Source organism: Chanos chanos, chromosome 7, assembly GCF_902362185.1.
Source record: "Chanos chanos chromosome 7, fChaCha1.1, whole genome shotgun sequence".
NCBI lineage: Eukaryota > Metazoa > Chordata > Actinopteri > Gonorynchiformes > Chanidae > Chanos > Chanos chanos.
The window spans coordinates 13,301,462-13,326,019 of record NC_044501.1 but is presented as its reverse complement, the minus strand read 5'-3'; the positions used below and the strand labels follow the sequence as shown (position 1 = coordinate 13,326,019).

The window sequence follows — 24,558 nt, the reverse complement described above, 5'->3', positions numbered from 1 at the left end:
GCGATGTAAGTGGACTTACTTGGGGACTAATGGTAGAGAGGAAAAGGGGAGGAAGAAGAAAGGAGAGGCAAGGGGGCCCAGTACAGTCACGATCGGATGTGGGACTTATTGCAGGGTCGCTGACAAGAAAACTGTGATTTGGAAGCAGAGGACTAGCCAGATGTCCTGACCAGTAATGATCATCTAATGTCTGACCATGGACCTTAAGGCACAGACACCATACCACAAATGGAATCCTTGTTAGTTTTCTGTACTCTGTAGTTTGAGTATTTTGAAAAGTAGATATATATCTTCTTCCATGTGTGCTCACTGATAAGGATAGCAATGTGTTGGGCTTTAAACTGGATATGAAACCACAAGGTGTTGCCATCCCTTTTGAGATATCTCTATCTAGAGGGAGGTTAGTCTTCTCAAAGTTTAAGTATTTTTAAATAACTTTCTCCAACTGAGAAATCATGTAATAACAGAGGACTAATTATTTCCACACTATTAAGGCTTGTCCTATGGGGACATTCTAAAGAAATCCATGAGATTCCAGTCACAAGCTATTTCATGAAATACATATATACTTATATAAAACTGACTGCATCATATAAGTGAACAACTGGACAATGATTTTTAACTGAGAGTTTAATAAGTGTGCAGAATGATATTAAGAAACTGGCTATGTGGGGTCTTCTGATTGTACTTGACCAGTTCAATAGATAGAATCTGCATGGGATATTTAGCCCATGTAATGTATTTGCAGTAGGAATCTCTATGCAGATATGAATTCCAGTGACAACTGAGGGGGTCAACTTTTCCTCCAGAGCTTTATGACATAGGAAATATAAATGTTTCGACCACCCGGGCTGTTGTTTTTACTTCTTTTTGGGGAGTCCAAATCTTAATTGGTGGTGGTAGTGGTGGTATTCTTTTGAAAACATCAAAAGAATATTTTGATATCAAATAGCAACCTTTGTGAGGGTTTTTGTTCGCTTTTCTTTGAAAAAAAAAGGTGAGAAATGTTTGTTTTGCTTCAGAAAAATGTCTTGCATATATGGTGAAGAAAGGCCAGATTTGTATAAGCCTGGTCATAAATGTGAAGTTATAAAAAAAAAAATTGGTACGTATTTATTATTCATTCAATCTTTATTAAACCTCTTATTTTTTCCGTTACCTGGATACACTGAGGGAAGGGTGCATGTTCCAGTATATCACAGATTATTGTGTTAGGAGCAGTGACACAACTCTACAACAGAACTACACACCTGCAGCCCTATAGCTAACGCACATGGAAACCTAAAATGAAAGGGTCTGAGGAACAGTCATGTATCTGTGAAACTGGCAAGTCAGTTTAATGAAAATTTAAATGAGGTCAAAAGCAGTATGGTGGCAGCTCAATGAATAGCAGTTTAAATGTATGTATTAGCACCACCATGGGAAACAAATTTGAGAACTGAGAAATTCCTACAGAGACATGCAGCAAAACCATCTTGATTGTCAGTAGCTTCTCTGTTCATAAACTGCTGGCAGACTATAGCCTTTAGTTCTGGACGCGAGGTCAGTAACAACATTTTTATTGTAATGATGAAGTTTGAGAAAGTGGACCCTTTCTTATATTTGTTCTTACGGGCAGACAGTTGCACTCCTCTCAACACTCTCTCAGATGAAGTTGCTGAGCTTCTCCTGAGCCATGCTCAGTCGATCCACGCGGTTCTGCATGTCTACGCGTCGTCTGCTGATATCGGACTCTTCCCGCAGGATCTCACCCACATTGGCACCATCCATCAAACCCAGCATTTCGGTGCAGAGAAGTCGAGCTGACTCCTTCAGCATGAAGAAACGAATCAGCATGGGCACCTGGTCTGCCAGCCGCTGGACCACAATCTGAGAATGAATGAGAAATAAATCTTGGATTTGAGACTTTGTCATTCAAGTGCAACTACAGTTTAAAGGACTACACCAAGACTGACAAGACAAACTTCAGCCTATGTTTCTTCCTCAGAATCTACACTTAAGTGTTTATAACAGTTTGTTACTTTAGAAGTGACATGCAATGTTTGCACAACACTGTTCTTAGAGACCATACTAAAAAGGTCTTATCTGAGAAAGCCTTTGAGATATTCATTAGTGATTCTTTGTTGGACCATCTAAAGACAGACATGTAATTATTATTTAGATGTAATCTCTCATAACCACATTGACCAGCAGTCAAAGGAGGTCATGTAAGTTGAAGTGGAAAATAAAACACTGCGTTGCCCATAGATAAAGGACTGTAAATGAGGACCCAAGTGAGTTACTCCAGTCTTTTTTAAATCTAATGAACGTGTGTGAGAAACCTTACCTAAAAAAAGTTACATAAGAAAATATTCATGAGAAGCTCCTTTTTGAACTCTGTAAGGACAACCACGAAAGTTTCTCCCTACAACTAAAATGAATGCTTACAGAAACAGTCCAAAGGTTTCATGTAAGTTGAAGTAGAAAATAAAGCACTGTGTTTGTCCATAGATAAAGTACAGTGGTCCTTATACCTCATAATAGGCCCTCAGCATCTCAGGGTAATTGGACCTGCTATCAAAGCCTGCACAGTTGTCTTCTGAGGCCTTTTCAACCCCTATTGCAGGGGCAGTCTCCTTTAAGGTTTTGAAGTAGATGCCGTCTTGGGTGTAGACAAGTTCCTCCATCTCAAACTGCTCCCTGATCCTCTCTGCCACTTTTGCTTCCTGCTTTGACTGGATATTGTCTATCTTGTTCTGAACATTTCAGTCAACATGCAATAATAACAAATTAGACATGTAATCAAAAACTCTTATTCACAATTTTCCTCAAGAGGATGGTGTTGTCTTTTCCACTCTTTATTAATTACCAGAGTGACACACTGAAGAAAAGGGTAGTTTAGGAAGCAGGCTTTGGATATATCCGTAAACTGTGTCTGGATTGTGTCTGAAAATGAAACAAACACACACACACACACACGCACACACTCACATTTATTACAGACTGAACAGGTAAACCAAAAATTAAAGCATTTAAGTCAACCTCTCTCAGTTTAGTGAATAAGAAAAAGAAATTATTCAAGATACCTCTTATGATCCTCAGTGTGTCAACAGCTGGGCCTTTGAGCTGGATCACCAGTCTTTGCACCACCATCTCAAACACATTATAGTCACTGAACCCTGGCAACTCCCTTCCTCTGTGTTTTTGGTCATACTCTCTAATCACATCCTGCACTGTCTGGTGAACTGGTTTGGAGGAAATGAGAACAGTTTACTACACAATTCCAGAGATAGTCCAGAGATAGCTAAAAACACACTCCTGGTTTGGGAGATGTTCTATTTCTCCTCAGCTGTGTCCATGGTATACTTACAGGATTCCTTGGTTTCATCAAGATGACACATCCACTTTTTGAACTCAGTCCGCAGGAGAACGAACAGGTTCTCCTTATTCACAACCTCCCCCGATGCCAGACGATTGATCTTGTCATTGAACCGAGTTAAGGTCTGAGAGAAAAAGTGTTGACCCATTAAATGTAATGTTTTCAAACTGCTAATATTTTCTATTGAACTAGCAGACTGACATGATAGACTTGTGTATGGCAATGCCCAAGTGTCACATGCCGGTAGAAAAGTTTTGTGATAAGAGAAAACACAGTAAATGCGGGACAGAGTTCTTTCGGTTTAAGATAAAGTACGGATGACTCACGTCAATGAGGAAGGCTTTCCTCTTTTGAGGGTCCAGAGGTGGACCAGGCTCACACTGACTAAGATCCTTCCTTAGGTCCCAGAGCTGCTTCTTAATCTGCTCTGAGAGCAGTGGCAGTGATTTCTAACCAGAGAACAAAATTCACGTTGTCAGAGCTGCAGAACAAGTCTTATGAATCCAGAAGAACTAGTGTTTTCACTTTTAATTGCCATTCCTAAATATGATGTTTTTCATGTTCCAGTATGTTCACTGGAGGTTTCATGCAAGTATGGAATTACTTTTAGAGGAGAATCTCATAATATCAAATAATAATAATATCAAAACGGAATGGTGTGAAATGGGAAAACTTTTGGTTGAATTACACAAAGACAATGATTTAAAGCATTGGGACTCTCACCTTAATATGTTCTACCAGATATTGAGTTAGCTTGTTTGAAAGGCATTGAATTGTGGCTTTCTCCTCATATAACAGAGAGCTGTCAAAAGAAGATATTTATGTACACCGAATTACTAAAACAAATCCAGTATGTCTATGACAAATGAAAAACACCATGGGGAGGTGTTACCATAAAGTTACCTAAAAAACTCATGGCGTCTGAAGAAATCTCTCTCTATTCGTGTGGCATCTGCCAAGGAAATCTTGTCATCTATCTGCTTCTGCCCACGACATTTCACAATGACATAACCCTTACTCAGAGGTATAACCTGATTGTGAACTATGTCCAAGATGTTCCTCTCTGTTCCCCGGTCCACCAGGTCTGGCTTGGTCAGAATAGCTGTTTGGAGAGAAACAAAACAAACGATAAGCTTAGTTATGAGAGATAATGTATAAAAAAGATGAAAATTTGTCTTGTAGAATATTCATGTTTTGTCACATGCATTGTAGCTTTTTATTCTATAATCCTCCTTCAATCATTCTAGTATTTCTGTGATTTAAATGCTGCATCACAATGCAAAGGTCATTTTATTTGCTCTTAAGCTAACAGAAAAATGCATCAGTAAAACTTTTACCGAGAGTACGTTTTCCTTCAGGGTCTACTTCTTGTGCCATTTTCAGTGCTTCTGTTGTTGCTATGTCAACGTTACATGGAACAACTACCAAGTTGATGGTTTCATTCTTCTCAATGAATGACAGGATCAGATTTTTTATCTAAAATGACAGCATTAGAGGTTAAGCAAATCTAACATCCCATCTTCCTTTCAATAACTGTACAAATAAAGAATAAGAGGAGTGACAAAGAAAATAAATTTAGAAGATGCAGGAATAATGCGATTGAGCAAATAACACTCCCTCTGAAACTCACTTGTTCCCCAATATCATTTGGTTGACCTTTGACTGGCACCCTGGCAATTCCAGGAAGATCAATGAGTGTGAGGTCACACACTTCTGGTGACATGATTTCCAAACTGATCAGTTCATCACAGATTCTGACACCTTCTCCTGCAAGCTCATTCTGGGCTGTTGAATAAATAAATAAATTAATGTATAAGAGATGAAAGAAAGAAAGAAAGAAAGAAAGAAAACAAGTCAATTTGCTCTTTTTCAGGTACGATTTTAAGTCTAATGTGTATTTGTGCCATTGTCGGCATTACTAAATTGCTTGCAGAATTAAAGTGAATGTCAAAAACAGCTTAATGATATGGTTGATCTGCAGTAAACTTTGATGCCCTAATGTGCTTGCTATTCCTCATTCTGGAGTTTGGCTCTGGATTTCCCAGAGTTTTTCTGGGATTTCTCTGTAAGCTGTTCCTATAATTATATATAAAAAGAAGGAAGTAAGAATTTGAAAAACCGACGAACCGCTCTTAACATAACCCTCCACCAAAGATGGGTCGGAAAATTCAATATATTTGTCTTGGTAAGATATGATTGCCCTCCAGTGGATCCCACACTTCAGTCTCCGTAGTTTGAGTTCTAGTGGGCACCTGGTGACAATACCTGAGGAGGATGAAGCACACAATTACATCCATTAAATGTCATGAGGATAGTGATATCTGTATTCTGTTTGATTATGATGTAACACCGTTTATATGCTTTGCTTCTGCACTGTATGTACCTTTTATGTGAATGTGTCTTTTTGTGTGGGGCATTTAATATTCACCATGTGTCAAAATTCTTATTTGTGTAAGAATATTGTAAGCAATGTATCATGTTGTATCATAAATTATATTATGCTACAAAAGTTAAAGTAAAACTGCCTCGCCATCAAGTTGCAACACGAACCATGGTAAAATCAATGTCTGATTAAAATCCGCACCTGGTTCTATATATATATATATATATATATATATATATATATATATATATATATATATATATCAAAGTAAGGTGTGTGGAGATTTTACAGAATCTGCTTTACATACACAAGAGGAGAAATGAGGACAAGAGACCCTACCACTTCCTCTAGGCAGTGCAACCCCAGAAAGCGCTTCTAGCACAGAACTCTTCCCAGAACTCTGGTCTCCGATTACAGCTATCATCGGCAGAGCCAAATCCTTCTCAATGCCAATCAGCCTCAATGAATCAATCAAGTCAATGTATGGGCGTACTCTCTCATCAAAGTGACTATGGACGACGCCCTCCATTTGTCTAGTTTCAGGAAAAGTACTGAAAAGAAAAATCACAATGGATTGACTTTCCTAGATGCAACATCTTACACCAAAATATACCTGTGATTACAAAATTCTATAATGTGTTCACCTTTCCTCCTGCTCTTCTTGAAAGCCATCACAGCTGCCCTCTGAGCTCTCCATAATTTGGGAGGAAAAAACTATAAAACACAAAGGGAGAAAAATTGTGTTTTTTTTTTCAATTTACTTGCTTTATTAAGTCATCTGATTTTTGCTATGTTCCTTATTACTTCAAAATACCTAGAAATGTAGTTGGATGGCTTACCTAATTCCACACTGGGGTTAAATGGTCCTTGCAGATCGGATCTTAAAATGAGCGTAATTGGGTCTGGCTTCACAATTTATCCTGTTGCTCCCTGCCTATTGGAAAGTACAGATGACAACTTTCGCGTGTATAACTTCCTCTCCTTTCTGAGACAATACAGAAGCACTTGGTCATGAGTTTCAAGTTTCAAGTTTATTGTCATATACTTGATAACAGTGCAAGAGAGAAGTTTTGCTGATGGTTACATTCTCCAGATTGCTGTTTCCTTGCAAGTCAAGGGATCAGAAGTCCCAGTGACAATCAGGGATACCTGTCCAATAGTCACTGATTGGGTGAATGTGAATTGACTGGAGCTCATTGGGAACTCCCAGACCTTAAATTTTGACATGCCCCTTTCGCCCACTTGTCTTAGAGCCTGAACGGTGAAGCCCAGGTCAAAGCATTGGGGATTAACCACCATTACAGTATGGAAGAAGACATAGACTACCACGCTTGTATAGTGTGAACTCAGCATGTTAGCAACCACATTTCTGTTGCCCTGAAGATCACATAAGCTGATGAAGTATTCTGTGGTAAAAGCATGTTTGTTCTCAGTAAGGTCACATAAACATTTGTTGGGGTTCATTGCTCAGTAAGTCTGAAGAAGTACTGTAGTCACCAAGCTATCATGAAACTCATGTAAGCTGGGTGATAACTACTAGACTTCTTAAGTCTGAGTAATGAATCTCAACAAAAAGTTTACAACCAATAATGCAATCTATCAACATGGAACAATTTTCTACTGTCTGTTTGGCCGTGGTCATTCAAAGGTGCCTACAAAAAGAAAGAGTAAGCCACTGCTTTCTAAGAGTCCTCACAGAAATGATGCCCACTATCACCAAAGTCTGGAACTATTTCATCTCCGACCAACATGGAGCAAGTTTGTTTTCTGCTATTACTGATATGTCTTACCGGCTAGTCAGGTTTGTGCTGTGGTCTGCTTCAGGCCTTTTTTTACCCATTCCAAGCTAAACAGGTTTTCACTGATCAGATCTCATAACTTCAACCAGTTTGGTAAACAATAGGCCAGTTTTGCTCTTAAAGCTAAGTGACTTCTTAATTATTATGCTTGCTTATAAATACCACTTAGTACTCTTTGTGCTATTTCTAATAAAGTTGGTATGAGTAAGAAAAAACGGTTCTCCAAACGGTTTTCAGGCTAGTCACAAAAAACAGGATGTTATGGTTTTAAGCTGCATTTTAACTGAACACGAAGTGAAATTTCGCTCCACTTTCCACGCACTGGTTTGATCATTTACTTGAAAAATGAACAACTGAAATTTGCGCTATGTCACAGCAAGCATTTTTGATTACACCAATCAGATTACATGCGGCCAAAGATGTTTCTGAGAAGGGAGCATGGCTTCTAGCCCTTACTGAAGGTGACTGGCTTTCGCCAGGCGATAATTTAGCTTGAGTTGAACATTTTTTAACTCAAGCAAACGCTCATTTCACGTTCGGTTTAAACACAGCTTTGCAATTATCCCAAACTTTTTCTTTTTGTTTTATTTTGGATTATCAACCATCTATCTATCTATTTCCATCTCTGGAGGGCTTAGTGCCACTGCAGCATTACAACCTCATCAGCTGCCTGAGTCAGTCTTAAGTCGGTAATTAGTCAGTTAATCAGTTCGTTATCCCTGAAGTACCAATTAAACCTGATTAAATATCCACTACAATATGTGCAAAATATACATTCGGGCTCAGTTGTTCTTGTGTGATTGTGATCATTTTCTTTGCTCTTTGTACAAGAAATGGTACCTTTGAAAAATAATTTTAATGTGGTGTGGAAGTAACCTAACTCAAAAGGCTTTTCTCTCTGTTGAGTAAAAAGGTTGTGAAGATTCAGTTAATGCTCATTTTAATGGTTCTCACCACTGACCAGTCCATTCCACTGTTGAACATTAAAGATTACCAGGCACACTGAAGGCTGATGTACCTAAGGGAGACCATAACTATAAAATAGAGATAGGTTAAAGTTAATTCAATCTGATCTCTCTTACTTCAGCAGATCTCTAATCAGTCAGTCTCTACAACTGTAGCTCTCCTGGTAATCACAAATTTTCTTTTGCAACTTGAGTTGATGTAATGAAAATTTACTTGCAAACATTTAACCCCTTTTCTCTAGTCTTGCATAATTTAGAATGAATTTTGAATTGACTTTTGCAAATATTGCTGAATTAACCTCAATTTCTTCAGCCAGGTTTTCAGTTATTTGTGTAATAACAAACAAGAAATGTTTTCGTTTTTTATTTCAAAACTAATGCATGATTACACAGAAATAACAAATCAGATGTTAGCAATGCCATATCCTACATTCGATATTCATCTACTTATACAGATTTAATTTACATTTCATTTTAGAATATACCACTTTGAACTCTTTCAGATTTTTGCAAAAACTAACTTACTGGTGTCTTGTAAAGAATTATTTGCAAACAAACAGGCCACTGGTTGTACTTAGGGGTAGGTTTGAATCATTTGTATCAGAGCACATTTTAAAAGTAACCCTCCATATTCTGACTGCAACTTGGGAAGCTAGGGCCTTGAAGATCACAGCTCTCTACAGTGTGATAGCCACGTTGTTCTTTAAATGTTACAGTACATTCCCCTATGTTTGTCTCAGAGGTTGATGCTGATCTTATCTTGAGCCTGCCGCAGACGCTCCAGGCGCTGGTAGAGTTCCGTTCTTCTGTGGCCTGCCTCTGAGTCCTCCATGAGCAGCTTCACTGCGTCGGCTCCGTCCCGCATGTCCATGGAATGAGCACGCAGCATCCCGGCCGATTCCTTCAGCATGAAGAGCAAGATGAGCATGGGCACAAAGTCCGCCAGCCGCTGGTACACAATCTGGGAACATCACAGGGAACAACCGATAAATCATGGTGACCTTTCCCGAGAAGGCATTTTAAAGTACTGAAATGACCTCATATAAGTCAGTGTTGTAACACGAATAGTAATAATTATAGGTGAATCCCAGACACTTCCCCTCTTCCCCCATCAGTGCACATCCACAGAACCATGGCTTTCTAATATATGTATGAAACATTATGATTACAATTATGACATGCTGTTTCGCATAGTAACAAATGTTAAATAAATTATATTAAATATCATAAATAACCAGTACTACTTGCGTCAGTTTGCGATGAGTGTACCAGACTTATTTTGAAATGATCCTCTTTTTGGATCTTCATACCCACCTCGTAATAGATAATAAGCTTCTCAGGAGTAAGCTTCCTGGTATCGAAAACTGCGCAGTTATTAGGGGAAGCAGCATTTTCTCCCTTGTCTAAAGCAGTTGACTCATACTCCTGAATCCGTTCCACAAACTGAAAGTCGACCATCTTCTGCGTGAAGATGGGATCCTGGGTATATACAAGCTTCTCCATGTTGATGTACTCTCTGATCCTCTTCTCCACCTTGCTCTCTTGCTTTGACTGAATTTCATCAATCTGATTCTGTTGGTTATAAAAAAAAAGATGCTACACACTCATGTTGCAGACAGTACACACACAATTTTAGGTGGCATCTTAATTTCAAGAATACTACAGTTTATGTACATTTTAAATAAACATACATAATGCCCTAGTATGTTTTAAATAAGTGATTTATTCTAGCTTTAAAATGTCAGGTGGTTAATATAAACATGCACACGTTTTTGTTATTCAAGTTGTTCTTTAATTGGTATACTGTCCTACCAAAGTACATAAAACACAAGAAATTTTTAATAAAATAACTTTTTTTTTAATGTATCAGTAACTCTTCCTTAGGCCATGAAAGAATTTCGTATGATTTCTGGTAGAAGAGGGTGAGGAAGAATTTGCCTGCAAACACTGAAAAGTAGATATTTTTGTAAATTAGACGTCAGCACCACATGTAATAAAAGAAAAGACAAACCACGATTATGTATCTCAGTTGAGGGAAGTTTTGAAAACAGATCTCACACAGATCCTTAAACTCCTTCTGCACAATATCTGAAAGGACAGAGAAGAAGTTTGGATATTTCATTCCATCTACTGATGTTCTGTGTCACTAACATAAATCTGAAAGTTTGGGTATATGTCTCACCTCTAACCAGCTTAAGTGTCTGCAAAGCTGGGTGTTTAAGATCCTCCACATGTTTCTTTATTGTAGATTCATATACACAGTAGTCACTAAAGGTCACCAGCTCTCTCCCACGATACACCTCATCATATTTTTCTGTCATCTCCTTTATAGCTGTCCTAACTTAATTAATACATAGAAAATACGAAGTAAAGAGCATATTGGCACAAGATGCATTACTTTAAAATGTGAGAGATAAACATATAGCTATTCACAAGACTAATATGTCTCAGAACCTGATTCCCTCTCAAGTGCTTAGGCTGTACCTGTATAATAATAAGTAAATAGAGCATGACCATAACTGTGCATTAGTACATCAGCACAGTGTTTGTTGATCACATTCTGTTCCCACAATGTATTTTTGTGGAAAATTAGTTGTGATAAATGAGTACAATACACTAACTTGCACTTACAATAGATACAATGTGTTAATTTCTGTACTTATACCTTTGGTATAGGAACACCGGACCCGCACGCAAGGACTGAATATTGTACAATACACAATAGCAGATATAGAGGAAACATTAGATTATCAGAGAGGGATGGGGATTTCCTCTCACTTGATGCTAAACAGAATTCACAAGCAATTGCTAGAACTCTCCTGTGCCCTGCTCTTTTGGTTTCATAGGTCCATAACGTTTGATCTGACCATGGACGTCACATAAATAGACAGTACAATACACAGTAACAGGTATAGAGGAAATATTAGACTATCAGAGAGAGATGGGGATTTCCTGTCACTTGATGCTGGATGGAATTTACAAGCAGAACTCTCCAGTGCTCTGCTCTTTTGGTTTCATATGTCTATAATGTGTGATCTGACCATGGATGTCACAATAATGAAATTTCTTGTGGTTTACGTACATGCAACTTTTGAATCTCTCAGGTTCAGCTCCCACTGTTTGAACACAAGTCTCAGCAGAGAATATATGTTCTTGTCACTTGACTCCCCAGTTCTGCACAGCTCACTGATCTGGTCACTGAACTCCAACATTTTCTGCAAAGAAAGAGTGAAAGAGAAAGAGTGGAGATGGAAGGAGCAAGAGAGAGAGAGAGAGGGAGAGAAAGAGGGGGGGGGTCTGCCTTCACATATATATGAAACTATAAATATAGCTATTAAACAGATCCCTGAGCACCTTTACTAAAGACAATGACAGGATGGATTCTGGGTTACTCTTTTGGCAGACTGGACATGCTGAAGACCCTCTGTTGTGCCATTACCATACTCTCTTCGCCGGGGTGCAGTTTTTAATGATACTCACTGGATCAATCAAAGTATTTAAATTTTCATTCAGTAATAAAGTCTGAACTGATGTACAGGACTTCCTCAACTTAAAACATATGCGACTTACACCCACTTACAACAGACATCCCATTAACTAACCTTATTATATCATTTCTGAGAGGCAACGTTTGCTCGAAGCCTCAAATAACAACTGCTACATCTGCTGTAAAATAACGTTGGCTGGCCTCATTGCCACAAAGCTGCCGTTTTTGTCATTGTTTGGCTCTCAGTGTATTTTGTTGTCTGGCCTTGTTCATCTGGTGTACTGTAGTTCATTAACTGATTACTGTGCTGTATTTCTATTATCACTGTCATTGTTCTATATTAGTAATATTTGAGCATGAATAATGTATGAACTTGACAGGAAAAAAAGAGATTACAAATCCATGCTACACAAGGCAGCATTCATACATGCCACTCCTTTTAATATGCTTCTGATTCATATAATATAAAGGGAGTACTGACTTACAGCTAAACTGACTTATGATTTGGTTCAATTATAGTTTGTCGGCGCAGAACCCCATCATAAGTCGAGGACAGCCTGTGCGGCTTAGGGTGCATTTTTTCCATTCCTCCATTCTCTCTATTTATTTTTTTTTATGATTTTTTACTTTACAGTGACATACTCTTGTTGTAACATAGGTTCTTCTTTTTTTACAATTGATACATACTTTGCTTAGATAGGGGCCCATCTTCTCTTTCTCCATGGGCGGACCCTGGCCACAATTTCTCAGTTCCATTTTCACTGCTGACAGTCGTATCTGAATCTGTTCTGTGAGGCTTGGCAATGATGACTGTGAAGACAAACCACTCAGATCATGAAAAACTTTACAGACATGTGGTATTTCATGATAAGTTACAGCAAAGCCCCTGTTACAGGACTAGAGGTGAGTATAATGTTCTCTTCCATTGCCCACTATCTTCACTGAACTCTTTTAAGTTGTGACTGGGTAGGTAAAAGCAAAATGGCAACCACTCCCAGGTATAATTCCCTGATCATCCCATTCTTTCATGTGGTCAGATACCAAAGGATTTCAATTCATCGACGTACCTTTATGTGTTCAACGAGTTCTTTAGTCAGCCTGGTGGCAAGACAGTTTGTTGACACTTTCTGTTGATCCAGAAGATAGCTAGTAGAAATATTCATAAAAGTCATAATGGATGTTTGTGAAAACATAAATTATTCCTGATATTAAAGTACTTCCATGATCTGCATCTTTAAAAGTCGCTGCTTTTTTTTTATCCTTGTTTTGGATAATGGAAACCAGTAGTTATTGTAATGTAACAGTCTAACTGATCATGAAATATCAATAAAGCAAATGTTAGACACTGCATAAAAGGACTGAAATTTTGTACAGTGGACTTACCTAATTATTATACTCTAACAACAACGATAAATATTCTTTTCAATTATGCTTTTTTACTACTCGTTCTGTAAGTGGTAATATAGCCAACAACATTTTTAATATACATCCAAACACTATACTAAGATTAAGTGGCAGTACTTTGTGGCTGTACCTCTGGCGACAGATTTAATATCTCATAGCAATTACACAATGCTTGTCTATTGTAGAAGAAACTGATAAACATTCTGAAATTTCAGCAAGAGTAATTGATTGTGACTGATGGAGTCAATAGTTTAAGTACCTCCATCTAGTGGCTACTGTTGCGCGTACTAATTAATTAATTGGTCATTCTATGAGGAATCAGTAGAGATATGGACATGAACAGCCTATATTTCTAAGGCTAACAGTTGACATATACTTGGCAAATACTGCTTTCAGGATCAATTGCTAATCAGTCAAATAATCACTTGTGAATTTGTTGAAGCCAAGGGGGCCTGTAGGCTGAGGCAGAGAAAATGTGTGCAGTTTTTGCATGAACATTTCTGTGCCTTTTTTTTATTAATCGATGGCACTTTATTACATTACTAACATAACAAAAATATATTATGTAATTAATATCATCACAATATGAGGTGCAAATTATTGCAGCAGTGTTTATTAGCTACATGTAATTTATTATATTATTGTTTTTGCCTGGGTTCCATTTATGATATATCAGGTATGATATTTTGCTTAAGTAACCTAGTACCTGAAGTGACTGTGGCTCCTGAAGAACTCTGTTTCCAGTCTTGTGGCCTCTTCTAATGAAATTTGCTCATTTATGTCACTCTGGCCACGACATCGGACCATAATGTAACCCTTCTTCAGAGGAACTACTTTGCCCTCAATAATCTGCAAGATGTCTGTCTCAGCACCTTTGTCCACCAAATCTGGCTTAGTCAGTATTGCTGACAAAGAAAGTAAAAAAATAATGAGTTGAAACAGAGTATGGCTATCAGATATATTAAATGCTAACACACGTTAAAATGATCAGCTCCATATAAAGTATTTTGATCACTGATTGGTGCTTGACCAAAACCTGATCAGTTGCTTCCTGTGTTGCTGGTTCTGTGTGACATAGTTTGAAGGACTACAAGCTTCAGAGGGGAGTGTCCTGAGAATCATGGATATGTCCCCAAATGGGTAAAGCTGATATTTCTGCAATGGTCATTGTAATTTCACTGTCAAAATTTTTCTAGCACTTGAGACAGTGAAGACAATTTACAGAGAGTACAGTCACTCATTGGTTAAAATCCATCAGGGACAATGACTGTGATATCACACAGTGTGAATGAGGCCAATTGTTAAGCATAAGGGCTTGTTTTGATGGACTGCAAATAAATCAATACCTAAAGTCCTTGATCCGTCAGGATCCACTCCCTGCGCCATTCTCAGAGCTTCTGTTGTTGCTATGTCCACATTGCAGGGAACCACAACCAAATTGATAGTTTCTCTCTTCTCAATGAATTTCAGAATGAGATGTCTGATCTGAAAATTAATTTTGAAATTATCTTGTAGGTTATAGCTCAACAGATACAGATTTAACTAAACCATCACTGATTTTTAGTCCTAATTTCCTGTGTATCTTTATTATGACTGCTGGTTTAACCAGTTTGCTCACCTGGTCTCCAATGTCCTCTGGTTGACCTTTTACAGGTACTCTGGTTATGCCAGGTAGATCAATTAGTGTGAGATCACATACATCAGGAGACGTGATCTCCAAACTGATCAGTTCATCACAGATCCCTACCCCGTCTCCCGCCAGCTCATTTTGGGCTGTTCAAAATATAGCATCCACATCCATCATACACATAAATTACGCATATCCAAGTTCAGAAGCTGTTATTTCACAATATTCAAGTTGTTTTTATCAATTGCTGAGCGTGCGCAGTTTCCGCGTCGGGTTACAGTACCTCAAGGAAGCAGATTTTTCACCGCTTACTGGAGAATAATAGGTGGTTGACATAATGAACTATTCAAACATTACAAAGAACAAGAAGTTCATGTTACAGTTTAACAGGGTGCTGGCCAAATTTGGAAAAAATTGCAAATGTATCCTGAGGTTTAGTATGGAGAAATTCAATGTTTAGGTGCTGTGTTACTGGAAGATGGTCATCAAATATGCTAAATTCTTCAGAAATGCGTGGATTTCCATTAAATGCCAAGAAAAGGCTATTATACAGCACTACTGTGTATGAGGAACTTCAAAATAGAATATTGGGAAGTTTCTACCGGCTTTGAAATGACAAATAACAAGAACATCTACACATAATAGCTTAAAACAAGACATACCTCGCCGGACAAAACCTTCAACTTTTGAGGGGTCATGGAACGTCTCTTGTACATTCCCGTATGAGATAACCGCCGTCCATTCCCCCGCTTTGCTGAGCTTGCGCAATTTCAGCTCAAGCGGACAGCGGGTTACAATACCTCAAGGAAGCAGATTTTTCACGCTTACTGGAGGATAATAAGTGGTCGACATAATGAACCATTGAAACTTTACAAAGGACAAGAGGTTCGTGTTACACTTTTAAAGAGGGTGCTGGCCAAAGTTGGAAAAAACTTCCGAATGTATCCTGAAGTTCAATATGAAGAAATTTAATATTTAGGTGTTATATTTCTTCATGTGAAAAAGACTCAGATACAAAAATCATTGCAACATAGCAGTTGACCTGTTTAGCTCTGACTTGTTTGAATCTTACCACTTCCTCTGGGGAGTGCAACACCCGAAAGTGCTTCCAGAACTGAGCTCTTTCCAGAACTCTGGTCACCAACTACAGCGATTGATGGCAAAGCCAAATCCTTCTCGATGCCTATACGCCGTAGATAGTCAATCATCTCTATGTAGGGGCGGACCTGTGCCTCCCATTGGTTTAGGAATAATGCTTTTCCCTCTGACCCTATGTATCTGTAATTAAACAATTAAAAGCTGTAATATATTACCTGTGCAATAATTTCCAAATGTTATTAACACATATGGAATCCCTTGTAAATTAACTGTATCCGTGTGACTGATCTGTGCATTTTCATAGTTAGTTATAGTTAGAATAACTTTATGAACGGAAACTCAAAATTAAACGAGCATAACTGTTATCAGTATATGATTATTATTTTTTTTGAGAGAATGATCACAGTTGATGTGAATGTAAAGTAAATAGCCTGATGAGTTTATCTTCTTACCCATTCTTATCTGTAGCGTCAAAATCTAAAATTTCAGGTGAACTGTCCATGGCTTATCTAGATCAATTCAAAACAATTGAATGTTCACATTGTTCAAATGACAAAGAAATGAGGATAGTTTTTTTGGGATATAATAGTTTTTTTGTGACATTATTCAGTTTGCTTAAAGTTAAACTTAATCATAATGCAGTTTGACATTCTGCTTTTCACAACCTCTCATTTAAAAGAGCCACTTTTCTTTCCCTGCTAACAAGAAAAGCTAGAAACAGTTATTTCATGATAACGATGAGGTAACATTACATCACTCTTTAAATCCTGGCTACACTTTACAATTTGACAAAAGTAGCCCAGACATACCTATATAAATGTTTTTGTGAAGAAATATTTTGGTATTTTTGTTATTTCTTATGATTTTAGTTCCAGCAGAAACTGAGATAATAGGAAGAATAAAAGAAATACCTTCTTGTCAATAAAAGCAAGACTCACATTAGATGGAAGGAGTTTGACAGGGACTGAAGACTGCAGAACTTTGTTGAAGAAGTTGGCTGAAAATGAAGCCACAAACTGTGAAGTCAGCCCTGTCATGACATATCTTAAATAGATTTTATGCAGATGACAGAGAATGGGTTTGCCCCTGGGTGAACGATCATTTTTACTTGCACGTGCAATCATGTTGTGTCAGCAGGTTTTCATTGATATTTTTACTTTGATAAAAATAAAAACGAATAAAATGTGCAGAGATTATTGTGCTTACGTGGTAGTTAATGAGGTTTTTTTTTTCAGAGTGACCACATTTTATATGAAAAGTATGTTTGGGAAGTATCAGGAGTCCTCACTGGCTCATTAAACTGTTGCTAATGGTAAATTCTGCATTTTACAAATAACTTCCTCAAATAATCTGCTACATTATTCTTGCTTTTTGTCTGTCAAGCAAAATATTTGCATCTTTACTTCCCCACTGAACTCCTCAACAAAAGAGGTAAGTTCTTTCTTTTTTAAGGCTTCAACGGTTGTCAATGTCTGACAAAAAGTTAAAAAAAGACACTGGGCCTTTATTTCCCCCCCTTTTTTTTATTGATGCAGCTTCAATACTTTGTCAGATTTTTAGGCCAATATTTTTCATTTAACAAATTCAGCAAATACACCTCAGAAAATATACTCATTATTGCTATATCGTTTCAGGATGATTTTCTGATGCACTTAATTTTTATGTTAACAGTTGTGTGTATATTCAGTTGTTTAGCGTGGAAAGATTACATTAGGCTTTCGAACATTTTCTATACCACTATGTCTGACATATCTTATCACACACATTTCCGACAATACAAAAGATTGCTTAACTGCAAGTACATGGTATATGGACTATGGAACATGACATAATACAGTTTGATAATCATACTTTTGGATTATATCATATTTGTTGAACAAACAGTTTCTGAAAACAGAATAAGAAATTTACAACTGAAAACAACAATGAGAACTGAGTTAAACTCGAAGATCATATGTCCATTACAAACTCTTAAAATAAGGTATGATTTCAACAGAATCACATGAAATAATTCACATTTACGAAAAGCAAGTGAAAAAGGAAAAGATCAAGATGCACAGATTCTCATTCTGTAGACTGGATTAAAACAGAAACATAAAGTAGATTAGTTCAATGATTTGTGTGAAATTGCTTTAAATTTAATGATATGACATGACAGTTAAAACTAACTGTTTTAGCCTTGTGTCTCACTGGCATGTACTTCTTTTTTTAAATTCTCTCTAAAATTTGTGTAAAACAGCTCTTAAAATTGTATGAGTCACTGGATATGAAGTTCTATCAGTATTACTGTATTATTGTTTGATTTACTGATTAAATAACATGGAAGAAAAAAAAAATAAAAAGGGCTCCAATCTTTCAATATTAAGCTTTGGTCAGTAAAAGGCATGAGAGAAGGACCGTTTTAAGAACAACAACAACAAAATAACAATCAGTTTGTTTTTCACTGTCGCCCAACAATAAGATACTAAATGTTTACACTGGGTAAAATTTTACAGTGCCTGACTGATCCTCTCCTGAGCCTGTTTCAAACGATCCAGACGTCTTATCAGTTCTACTCTCTTGCGGCCTCTCTCTGAGTCCTGAGTCAGCAGCTTGACCACATCAGCCCCACCTCTCAGCTCCATCATCTGGTTCCGTAGGACTTTAGCTGGCTCTTTGAGCATGAACAGTTGAATCAGCATTGGCACGTAATCCGCCAGCCGCTGGTAAACAATCTGGGGGTTTTAAAAAATGGGGTATTTTAAAAAACGAGACATAATGGAGCTTTGCTTCTGTTTTCCTTTTTTTTTTTTTCTTTCCAACACCTTGATTTTATTAGTTCACTTACATCGTAGTAGATAACAAGCTTGTCGGGTATCAGGCCCCTGGTATCCAATTCTCCAGAACTGGAGTCTTTCTTACCCTCATGCAACTTTTTTATAATTTCTGAGTTGTTCAGTTTGTCTACAAAGATGGAGTCTTGGGTGACCATTAAACACTCCATTTTAATGAATTCCTTAATTCTCTTCTCCACTTCAACTTCTTGTTTTGACTGGATGTCATCAATCTTATTCTGGGGAGAATACATTGACAAGATGTGTATATAAAAATTCTTGCACAAATATTTCAATTTCCGTAAGTCAAAAAGAAAAAACAAAAAACACAGAGTTTTAAAGCATGCATGATAACATAACATCAATTTTCTGTTATAAACATGTATGTATTAACCATTTCATTTGTCAAGTTTAGCTGTATGACTTACCGATGCTATATATCGCAGTTGAGGGTAGTCTTCAAAACATACATCACACACTTTCTTAAACTCCCTCTGAACAATCTCTGAGAGAAAAAAAAAGAATATCATTTGACCATGATGTCTCCTCATAATATACTTCTATTTGCGTTTGTTTCAATGACTCTGGGATTAAATCTTATAACATGTTCACACACCTCTAATGAGCCTCATTGTGTCTATTGCTGGTATCTCAAGAGTCTTCACATGACTTTTCAGTGCACCCTCAAAGGCACCATAGTCACTGAATGTTAGCAATTCTCGACCACGATGCGACTCGTCATACTTTTCTACCATCTCTTTCATTTGTTCCCTGACTGAATTAAAAACCCAGAAGAAGAAAGAAAGTAACATACATGAAAGTAAAACAAAGAATTCTGAAATCTACACATGTGCAATTGTGAAGAAGGATCTCTCTCTCTCTCTCTCTCTCTCTCTCATTTTGTCTTTCTCTCCATCTCACACACACAAGCATTCACACATATGTACACTATTTCATATGCATAGAGTCACATGCAAATACACATATTACTTCCTTTTCTCCAGTATTACTGTTGCTTTTGAATTCAAACTTCCAATTCCACTGTGCTTCCCTTACATGACTGTTTGGTGGCACTGAGGTAACTCTCCCACTGCTTGAAGACAGGACGCATGTGTGCATAAAGGTTTTTTTGTTTCGACTCCCCGGTTCTACTTAACTCCTCAATCTGATCACCAAAGTCAATTATCATCTGGAAAGATAGAAAGAACATAATGAAAGAAAAGAATGGGTTAAAATGATCACCTCAAGGACAACATACATCTTGTATCATATTTTGAATTCTTACTTGACTCAGAAATGGTCCCATTAGCCTAAGGTCTGTAGGAGGACCTTCATTATACTCCTTCAGTTGTCCTTTCACATTGAGTAAGCTAGCGTGAATTTGCTGTGCAAGGTGTGGCAGTGATTTCTGGAACATCAGAAATGAATGAAAATGAAATGATGAAAATCCATTATACCTATCATGCACTGTTTTTTTCTCTTTCTTTCTTTCTTTCTTTCTTTCCTGCAGTCAGTGATTCACCTAATCAAACTTGCCTTTATGTGGTCAACAAGGTCCTGAGTGAGCCGTCTTGCCAAGCAATGTGTGGTGGCTTTTTGTTCATTTAGAAGTGTGCTGTAGAAGAATGTGAACATTTTTTTTCTTAAATATTGCTGAAATGTGACATTGTTTAGGCTCAAACTTCACATCTCCTGACCATACCAAAAGTAAGGCAGGAAATAGAGAGTACATTTCCAGTGTTAGAGCAATATGTTTATTGATACATTTGAACATCTTATGAACATGGTACCTAAAGTATCTGTGGGTACTGAAGAATTCTTTCTCGATCTGCACAGCCTCAGCCAGAGTGATTTTGTCATTGATGTCACTTTGACCGCGGCATTTCACAATGATGTATCCTTTGCTGAGAGGAATAATTTTACCCTGGACAATGTTTAAAACATCAGTTTCTACTCCTTTGTCAATCAGGTCTGGTTTGGTTAAGATTGCTAGAGAGGTACAGAGAGACAGATATAAATGCATACATACATTAATAAAGAAATAAAGAAAGAAATATATTTGGTGCATGTTAGGGGTGTCACGATATACTGGTATTGACGATGACCGTGAAATTAAAAAAAAAATGAAATACTGATATCGTGTTGATAACTCACATACGATAATACCGTAAACTTGAGATAAATTTCCACGAGATTTTGTTTCAGTTGACATTGTATTGATGGCAGATGTTTGGCATTGGGGATCTTTCGTTTATTTTGTTTATCAGTTCATCTGGTTGCCTCTTCACTGTCCATTAAATAGCATAATTGTTCTTTTTGCATGCTTTTGTATAGTTATGGTTACAGACTCCACCTCACTACACTCGTGTTTTGAGTGTAATTCATTTGCCAAAAAAGAGTCAAAACACACAATAAACAAATTTAAAGATGAACTTGACTGAGAGCATTATTATTATTATTTTGTTCCATTTTTTTTTATAGATACCGCGGTAATATCTATAATATCGTGAATTCTTTCAGCCACGATAACCATGAAGTGAAAATCTGATATCGTGACAGCCCTAGCGTATGTAATGTTCATGAAGGACACTATGGTTTGAATACCAAGAGTCCTGTTTCCGTCAGGGTCCACTTCCTGGGCCATTCTGAGTGCCTCTGTTGTTGCTATGTCAACATTACAGGGTACAACAACCAAAATGATTGTTGCAGATTTTGTAACATATTTCAGTATGAGACGTTTGATCTGAAAATATGGACAAATATAAACAACATTGTTGTTGTTTTTCTTTTAATATTTAAACGCTTACTTTCTCAGATGCTTTTTTTTATTTGTTAGTTTATTTTTGCTTTACTTTTTGACTAATATATTTGATATATTTTTTCATGCTTGACATTACAAAGTTAATAAGCACTTAATGTTACGAAACAAGCCAACAGTTTCTCTCACCTGGTCTCCAATGTCCTCTGGTTGACCCTTTACAGGCACTCTTGTTATGCCAGGTAGATCAATTAGTGTAAGATCACACACATCAGGTGACATGATCTCTAAACTGATCAAGTCCTCACAAATCCCCACCCCATCTCCAGCCAGGTCATTCTGGGCTGTGCAAAAAAATATCTATGAGTTCATTATAAACACATATAAACATGAAAAAAAGTAACTGAGGTTCATTGTTCACTGGAGTGCCACTTGCAGTATTTAAATTAATACAAAACACACACCTTTCCTAACACGAGCCTCAACCTCAGATGGGTCATCAAAACTTTCCTCAAAGCTTCCGTATGAGATGGTTGCTCTCCATTGCCCTCTTTTCAGTTTCCGTAGTTTAAGCTCAAGGGGACAGCGTGTGACAATGCCTTAAGGCACCAGTCAACCAAGTAGTTATCAAGCTGAAATGTTTCTTCTGTTGATGCTTTGTTTGAATGTCTATGTTCACGTATTAAATGTGCTTTTGAATATTAAGCTTAGCATGGCAGGGATTTGAAAATAATCAGATACATGGTGCTGAAAAGCCACCTCTAACAACTTTACATTTTATTTTGTAAAACATTGTGGATGAATATGATAGATGTATATTATGGTTAAAACATTCACCACTTCCTCTTGGCAAAGCCACCCCAGACAATGCTTCCAATACAGAGCTCTTCCCAGAACTCTGATCTCCAACAACAGCAATAGAAGGCAGAGATAGGTCTTGGTCGATGCCAATAGTCCTCAGAGTGTCAATGAGGTCAATATAGGGTCTGACCTGTTGATCCAGGAAACGTTTGAAAACTCCAGTACTGTCTAAGCTTTCATATATCCTTTGGAATAAAAGAAAGTAATAGTAACATAATTTCACATCTTTCTCATAACGAAGACAACATTCTAATACTATTATTCACTTAAAAAAAACTGTAGCCTACCTCTCTTCCTCAGAGTCCTTATCTGAAAAACTATTGGTTGGGCTCTCCATTACTTGGCTGCAATGTAATGTAATTAAGAAATCGTCTTGTCTATGATGACTGTGAAAAAATACTTCAAACACTGTAAAATGTTGTTATTTTGCAATCAGCACGTACTGTCATAGTTACTGTCGGTAAGATCATTCTGGGATTAACTGATTTCTTCAACAGGTCAAACAAAATTAACAAGAAAAAAACAAACTCAGTGCAATGGCCTAACTTAAAACTTAAAGTTTCTCATCTGCTTTATGTGTTGTCACTTTCGGTGACTGAATTTCATGAAATACAAATCAAAATGGAAGAGAAGACGCCTTACCGTATGGGAAAAGACTCACACAGTAGAAAGAACTGGAGAGACTGGGCTGTACTTATTAGCCTTTGTCAACTGCAACCCTGGCCAAAGTTCTTTACAGAGAATGGCTTCCACTGCAAAATTTATGAGCAAAACCTTTGCATTTTGCTGTGCTTGCTGTATACAGTACCAATAAACTCATAAAACCTGAACTACAGATGGGTAAATCACTAAAGTGGAGACAACAGTGACTCCAACTTTCAATAAGATAACACTACTACTGCTGCTACAACCACTACTACCACCACCGATAATAATAATAATAATAATAATAATAATAATAATAATAATAATAATAGTTTAGTTTAGTTTAGTTTAGTTTAAGAGTTTATATGTCATATGTAGGTTAACACAGGGTCAACGGTACGATGAAATGTGTGAGACGAGAGAAACGGGTCAACTCAGCAATAAGAGCACACTAGTCGTAAGAATAAGAGTACAGTAAGGGATTTAAATAAATAAAGAGTAAGACACTAAGGAGTAGAATAGAGCAAAATAGGGGATTAATAATAATAATAATAATAATAATAATAATAATAATAATAATAATAATAATATCTAATTTATTGTAAACATAAAAATGACAATGAAATCTTCCTCCGATGCTAGTTATAGATACCATTAGGCACTTTCGCACCGGAGGAACTTTTCCATAGTTATTAGAACTGTTGGAGAAAGCACCCCCTTTTTCGCGTGTTTGCACCGCAGGAACGTAGAATGATTATAGTTCTTAGAACGCCGTTTTGAGGGGGTTTCTTTAGCTCCTACTTCAGGGTAGGTACTTTCGCAGCGCAATAGGAACCTTGTGACGGAGGTGTACGACCCTCTTCCAACACAAGAGCATATTAGTTACCAGCATCAGCGGTAGAGAAAGGATGCCAACCCTTTCCATGGGTGTCCTGGTGCAAGGAGACTAGAGAAGTGTGGGGTAATTTTCTTGGTCCTTTACCGGCTGCGCAGGTGTCATAACAGTGGACATAGAGCTCAACATCCTTCTGACTCCTGGATGTGGAGGGATGTGGGTGCATAGCCCGCTGGCTTAAGGGATGAGGAAGACAGAACAACAGATTACTTGACATGTGAGATGTACTAATTCTTTGCTAGGCTGTGAATATTGCAAAGCAAGATGATGCACACCTACATATAAAATGCTATCAATCTATATTACAATAACAAAAGGAAGAAAAATGGAGTCAGAAGAATACAAGCACATATATCTTAGGCCTTAACCTACGAGAGAAGGCTAATCACTCTCTCTCTCACTCATTATTTAAGCCGCTTATCCTAATTAGGGTGGCGGGGAGTGCTGGAGCCTATCCCAGCAGTT

The 24,558-nt window shown here is 37.4% G+C and overlaps 2 protein-coding genes across 2 annotated transcripts; both read right to left on the bottom strand.

Annotated features, from left to right (window-relative positions):
- Positions 1-1,644: 1,644 nt before the first annotated feature.
- LOC115817357 (interferon-induced GTP-binding protein Mx2-like) lies at positions 1,645-6,270 on the bottom strand. Its single transcript, XM_030780647.1, has 12 exons — positions 6,081-6,270; positions 5,486-5,623; positions 4,989-5,143; positions 4,696-4,834; positions 4,262-4,460; positions 4,082-4,160; positions 3,685-3,807; positions 3,350-3,482; positions 3,066-3,224; positions 2,849-2,925; positions 2,514-2,735; positions 1,645-1,869 (listed from the first exon to the last, which is right to left on the bottom strand). Exons 1-12 carry the CDS (start codon positions 6,268-6,270, stop codon positions 1,645-1,647), a joined length of 1,839 nt encoding a protein of 612 aa, XP_030636507.1.
- A 2,971-nt stretch (positions 6,271-9,241) lies between these two features.
- Positions 9,242-22,890, bottom strand: LOC115816004 (uncharacterized). Its single transcript, XM_030778976.1, has 25 exons — positions 22,841-22,890; positions 22,530-22,738; positions 22,157-22,291; positions 21,882-22,036; positions 21,539-21,677; positions 20,725-20,923; positions 20,471-20,549; positions 20,220-20,342; positions 19,991-20,123; positions 19,549-19,709; positions 19,363-19,437; positions 18,949-19,173; positions 18,615-18,835; positions 16,096-16,301; positions 15,686-15,823; positions 15,015-15,169; positions 14,743-14,881; positions 14,103-14,301; positions 13,060-13,138; positions 12,680-12,802; positions 11,588-11,720; positions 10,688-10,846; positions 10,517-10,593; positions 9,820-10,077; positions 9,242-9,466 (listed from the first exon to the last, which is right to left on the bottom strand). Exons 1-25 carry the CDS (start codon positions 22,888-22,890, stop codon positions 9,242-9,244), a joined length of 3,795 nt encoding a protein of 1,264 aa, XP_030634836.1.
- Positions 22,891-24,558: the final 1,668 nt, after the last annotated feature.

Coding starts and splice junctions, on each gene's coding strand:
- LOC115817357 (XM_030780647.1), bottom strand. CDS start 6,270: ATGGAGGGCGTCGTCCATAGTCACTTTGATGAGAGAGTACGCCCATAC. Junction 3,808..4,081: donor ATCTGGTAGAACATATTAAG/GTGAGAGTCCCA, acceptor TTCTCTGGTTAG/AAATCACTGCCACTGCTCTC. Junction 2,926..3,065: donor CACACTGAGGATCATAAGAG/GTATCTTGAATA, acceptor TTTCATTTTCAG/ACACAATCCAGACACAGTTT.
- LOC115816004 (XM_030778976.1), bottom strand. CDS start 22,890: ATGGAGAGCCCAACCAATAGTTTTTCAGATAAGGACTCTGAGGAAGAG. Junction 14,882..15,014: donor CAGAGGACATTGGAGACCAG/GTGAGCAAACTG, acceptor ATTAATTTTCAG/ATCAGACATCTCATTCTGAA. Junction 9,467..9,819: donor AGCTTATTATCTATTACGAG/GTGGGTATGAAG, acceptor TGATGTTCCCAG/ATTGTGTACCAGCGGCTGGC.